We start from the raw sequence: 6,197 nt of genomic DNA, 5'->3' as shown, positions 1-6,197 counted from the left end.
ATCTAGATTACCTTTGAAAAATTCCAAATCACCTTGTAAGTCAATAGATATGTTTTTTAGGTAGCAGATTTTTTTTTGCAATTATCTCTCTATATTAATTAAGTGTATGCAAATGAACTTGTAAATAATGTAAATACATTTATAAAGCAATTTTATGAAATAAAAAAATTTGATATTTTAATTGTTTTTTATTTATTTTACTACTATGTCGTTAAATATAGCAAATTTTGATCTTTCATTTCTACTAACTATCACTCAATATTGATACTAATTCACCACTTCGCCAGTAAACCTGTATAGTAGTCACAATGCAAAGGCCACGTTTATATTGTCTCCTTGTTAATTAAATAATTTACAGATAGTCTAATAATATGGATAATATATTTCCGATAATTTTAGTACTATTTATTGACTCTTAATTTACTTTGAGAAAATTTGTATTTATAATTATAAATGATGTGAAGAAACATATTGTAAGCATCATTAAAAACAGTAATTGTGGTGTTTTTATGATTTTTATTGAAAAAAAAAATTAATAAAACCATATCAAAATATGCATAATATTGTTCATAATTAATGAGAGACAATAATGTACTTTTTATACAAAAAAAGCTATAGAATACTATACAGGACAAGGCGTTGGAGCAACGGTCATAGCACTGGTTTGTGGTGGTTGCGGGTTCGATCCCCGCACATAACAAACATTTGTATTGGCCATACAGATGTTTGCTCTGGTCTGTTTGTGCAGTCCTTTTGAGTCTCCCCACCGTGCCTCGAAGAGAACGTTATGTCGTCGGTTCCTGTTGTTATCATGTACATTTGATAGCGATTGATAGGGAATAAATCTGCCAACCCACATTGGAGCAGCGTGGTGGATTAAGCTCTGACTTCTACACGGGGGAAAAAGGCCTATGCCCAGCAGTGGGATATTAGAGCATTACAGGCTGGAGCATTACAGGCTGAAGCATACAGGAAGAATACCACTTACAAATGCTATAGTTTTAACTTATTTAGTATCACAGAACAAAAAAGAAAAACAAAATATAGACCTATTCCCAGCTGTGGGATGTTAAAATATTGATCTTATAAAAACAATTTTACATCTTACTGATAAAGTCTCAGTATCTGTAACTTATTGAATCTATAACGATATGAAATGGATAAGTTTCTGATATGTTTTCATTCCGCTTCACACTTCACTATCTGGCATATATTTTTCTATTCAGAACTTTTTTTAATTATATTATAGGTAATTTCATATTCGAATCTTATTAATAGGTAAACATCGTAAATATTTTAATTAAAGTACATGTACAATAAATGTAAACAAAAAATAAAGGTTATAAAAAATGTATAAGTGTTATATTAACTGTGAAGTTTTATACTAAGCTTCCTATCGCAGCTTTATTGCATTGAAATAGATTATTATTACGTAACTTAATCCAATATCGTCTACTTCTGAATGAATCTTTATTGTGAATTAAATTAATGCCCATGGTTAAAAATATGCAAAAACTCAGACTTATAAATAAGACAGTCTTCTCTATAATTATTATTTACATCATCATCTGTAAAAGCGTAGAAACGTGTGTATATTATTACGATAACAACTTTTTGAATTGTTGTAGCTCAGAAACAGTTTTTCAGCTTGTTAGGAATTTATGCACCTTCGAATGTCTAATAAAATGATCGAACTAAACGTTGATAGACTTGATAGATCAGTTCAAATTAGCGCACAACAGCCCGCGCTTTTATTGAGGCAACTTAGCGATCGCAGCGCTACGCTATTTCGTCGATATTTTCGGGACACTATTTTCTATAGCGATCGTTCTCCTTTTCTCTATGCTCCATGCGACTGTCTATGTCGGCCATTTTGTAGGTTTTTCGGCGACTGTAACACGTGTTCTGTAGGTTAAATACTATAATTGAAACAATATTAGTTATTTTCAGTGATATTTGAGATATATTGATAAACAATACATTATAAATATTTCAGGTTGCCAAAATGGCAGTAGCAAAGAAACCCGTGGCTAAGAAAGGCCAATTGCATCAAAAGACTGGCAAAAAAGGAGTCAAAGGTGGGAAAATCCGAGGCAAGGGACAAAGAAGGAAAATAAGCCTTAAGTTCGCCATTGACTGCACACACCCCGCGGAAGATAGCATTCTAGAAGTCAGTAACTTCGAGAAGTACTTGAAAGAGCGTGTTAAAGTCGAGGGCAAAACAAATAACCTAGGCAATCACGTTATCATCGCGAGGGACAAGACCAAGATCGTCATCAATGCGGGTATGTTTTTGTGATTAATTTTATATTTAAAACACATTTATACTACATGGGCACATTAAAATCGTCATGTAATAAATACTTGTAATTAAAAGTACTGCTGCTGTGTAAATTTCACTTAGGAAAGCCAACAACATGGTTACATGGCTTATTTAATGTGTTAAAACGAATTTAGCTGAATTAAGATCGTGCTTTAAAAACATTAATGTTTATAATGCATGAAAATAAATAATATTTGTACTTTTCATGTCATTTTAAAATGTGTGTTGAAACACCACTCTGGTGTAGTAGTGCGTGTAGTAGCCCAAAACACCGACTATTTTGGGTTAGATTCCCGCTCGAGGTAGATATTAGTATTTTTATAAATATTTATTTCCGGTTTGGATATCTGCCCTTGTGGGTCTCTCCACCGTACCTTGGAGAGCATGTTAAGCCGTCGGTTTCCGCTTGTTATCATAAATATCTGATAGTGATTATGACTCCTAGTAAAGAACTTATCTGCCAACCTGCCGTGGAACAGCATTGTGGATTAAGCTCCAATCCTCCTGTATAGAGAAAGAGGCCTATGCTCAGCAGTGGGATGTTACAGGCGGAATAGTGTGTTTATGTAAAGTTATAAGACCAGCAGTATTATGTTGCTCAGAAAAGAATAAAACTATTACAAATTTAGTTTTTCATTTATATAGGTAAATATGTAATAACAGCAGAACAAGTTAGTAAGTAAAATTTTTTTGGAATACAACAGGTTACGTTACATATAACATAATGTTATAAACATTATATACATTTAAAAAAACTCACAAAAGAAATGTATTTATCGTCTTAATGTATGTTAAGCAATTCTTACATCAGTACTTTATGCTATGATCTTTTGTCTTTCATTTAAAATTTATCAAGTTTTTTATACCTATATACTAGCTGACCCCGCAAACGTTGTTTTGCCATACATGTTATTAACTTCCTTAATGTACAAGTGTATGTTTCATAACATTTTTATGCCCCATCTCACACTCGGAAGAGATTGCTGTATTAGCGGTAAGACCGCCTGTTGCAACTGATGCAAATTATATTTTTATATATCATTTGTAATACTATTAAAACTTTGTATTGGTGTGTGAAAGTGTAAATAAATAAATATAATGTGACTGAAAATACTGCTAAGTAATTAGATTTACACTATTTTAATGTCCCAGTTATGAGGTGTTGATTGTCAATACTGAAAAAATTACTTTATTATATCATTGTACCTATTAAAATAAGTCTTATTCAATTAATTATAGTTAACTCTAATGTTATTCTTACATCTCACATCACATAGTTGTTTATAGTTTAAAAATTACATACAGTAAATTGTCAACATATTTTATGTAGTAAAATGAAAAAGTTAACTTGTAAATCATGGGATACAGTGTAAACTTTAACTTATTGAACTAAACAATATTATTGTTAGTATTTCTAATTAAATGTATATTTATTTTTTGAATATGCATATTAATTATATCTTCTAATAATATAGATGCTGACACCAATATAGCTTTGATAGTCTTTTACGTTACGCTTCAGCCTGTAACATCTCACTGCTGCCCTCTTTCTTTTATATGTAAAGAATCTGAACTTAATACACTGCTGCTCAACTGTGGGCTGGTGGATAGATTATAGTAACAATCACTATCAAGTGTATGGTAACAACTGGCTTTGACAGCTTAACATGTACTCTGAGATACGGTGGGGAGACGGTCAAGAATAGACACCCAGACTGGAAAATAATATTTGTATAAAAACAAATATTCACTATGAGCGGGAATCTGACCGGCAACCACGACTTGCACAAGATCAGAGTGATTATCGTTGTTTAAGAGTTATTGAACTTTAAAGAAAATATGGTTTAATTTATATGAAATCTTATTAAAACTTTTGCTTAATGTTAATACTTGTGCTGATCTAAAAGTATCTCAGAGAAGATATTTTTCACTCAATTGATAACATTTATTTTATATAAATTGCCAATGTCAAACATTTTTGAGATAATTTTATATAATAATAATAATATCTATACAGATAAATGATAAGTATTACAAGAATAATTACCTAATGATTGCAATTATTTTAATATATGGTACTGAATTTATTATTTTAACAAAATATAGTTGTTTTTTTTTTCATAGAACACGTTATAAGATCTTTATTATTTCCTGTGTAGTGGAGAGTTGAATGAAACTAGTAGAGTATACCTAAATATACTGAGTAATTTCTTTTATTTGACCAGTCATAGCCTTTTTTTAATTATTATTTTTATGTAGGACAATATTGTGACTTTTTTACATAACACTTTAAAGAATATAAAGTAATTAAATATGCATTTATTTACAACTAATTAGGACAGAAATGTTGTTTATGTATTATACAATTGCGATAGATAGATTATTATATAAAACAAATACTGTTGTTAATATAAATATATTTATTACAGACATTCCCTTCTCCAAGAGATATCTGAAGTACTTGACAAAGAGATACCTCAAGAAGAACAATCTTCGTGACTGGCTCAGAGTCGTTGCATCTTCTCACGACTCATACGAGCTTCGTTACTTCAACATCAACGCTGACAGCGACAATGAGGACAATGAAGATTAACCTGTTGCTATAATAAAATAATTTATAACTATTTGTGATTTTTATTTAAAATCTCAATTTCTTTGTAATTCAAGTAGGCACTTCATATTGAAAAACCCACTAAAATTTAAACAATTGATAAGTATGCTGTAATTTTTAAAATTTCAAAAAAAATGAATTTTTCAAAGGGCCAGGGACTCACCAGTTGTGGATTGAGTGTACCAAGTTTATATAAATAGACTTTACCAACAGCACCTTTATTTCAATGAATCTATACTATAATGGTATAATAAAATGGTAGGAAAGTTAAAACTGTACATTGAATATTTTTTTAAAAGAACACTTGGGGTTTGGTCTTCAATCGATATCGAAGGCAAAAATATAGTTTTTACAATTTTTGTCTGTTTGTCTGTATGTATGTCCGGGATAAACTCAAAAAGTACCGCATAGATTTACTTCAAATTTGGCACGAATATTATTAAGAAGTCGGGTCAACATATAGGCTACATATTATCATGCTTATCACCTACCGGAAACGAGCAGTGAACCTTTATTTCTTCAACGCATTCTGTGACAACGTGTAATTTAACGACGCATATTTGAATGTTGTTATTATGTTAATAGCCATGCTATATAAGCTAGCTTCACACTATAAAAATCACGCAATTTAAGTAACTAAGCCGATAAACATAATTAAATGAATTTATGTAGACAAGACAGTTTTAAAGCAGCGCCATCTATGAGATTTTTCTGTAGATTTAACCCTTAATTAGGCGCATGGGGTCACGGCCATTTCAAATTGAAAAATATATATCTTTGAGAGATTTGAGCGCGCCCACGCTCACTCTAGCTTCCTAACTTCCCTCAGGGTACGCAAATCAGTCGCTTCCAGAACATCTACGCATATGCACTGGTCGCTTTTCTCTAGAGCGCTGACCCCATGCGACCACTTACGTGATTTTTTTTGCGGAGGTAAGTTTTTATTTTTATGTTTTTACTTTGTTTATATTCGTAAATTGGTAATTTTTTATATTAGTATATATGTATTTATAAACCGGCTATTTAATTTACCTATTTTTGTGTTTATTTGCACAGACTTTTTCTTTTATTTTCAGTTTATTGATTTTTTAAGTGGCTAATAATAGGCAGTTATTGGAATGGCTGGAGGTGGCCGACGATGAGCAAGATGTTGCTAGTTCTGCTTCGGAAGACAAATTAGTAAACGGCAACGCTGTGAATAGTTCCCATATGATTCTGGTAGTAAAATTGAAGAGTTCTCAGATAGTCAAGTTATATCATCTG

At 31.2% G+C, this 6,197-nt stretch overlaps 1 protein-coding gene across 1 annotated transcript; it reads left to right on the top strand.

The window, feature by feature from the left end:
- The first annotated feature begins 1,844 nt into the window (after positions 1 to 1,844).
- On the top strand, positions 1,845 to 4,947 carry LOC123657343 (60S ribosomal protein L22-like). The gene is made up of 3 exons (XM_045592909.1): positions 1,845 to 1,907; positions 1,997 to 2,285; positions 4,753 to 4,947. Exons 2-3 carry the CDS (start codon positions 2,006 to 2,008, stop codon positions 4,914 to 4,916), a joined length of 444 nt encoding a protein of 147 aa, XP_045448865.1. The 5' UTR covers positions 1,845 to 1,907; positions 1,997 to 2,005; the 3' UTR covers positions 4,917 to 4,947.
- Positions 4,948 to 6,197: the final 1,250 nt, after the last annotated feature.

This window comes from Melitaea cinxia, chromosome 10, assembly GCF_905220565.1.
Source record: "Melitaea cinxia chromosome 10, ilMelCinx1.1, whole genome shotgun sequence".
Classification (NCBI taxonomy): domain Eukaryota; kingdom Metazoa; phylum Arthropoda; class Insecta; order Lepidoptera; family Nymphalidae; genus Melitaea; species Melitaea cinxia.
Note: the sequence above shows the minus strand (reverse complement) of the source record. Positions and strands in the feature narration are given on the sequence as shown.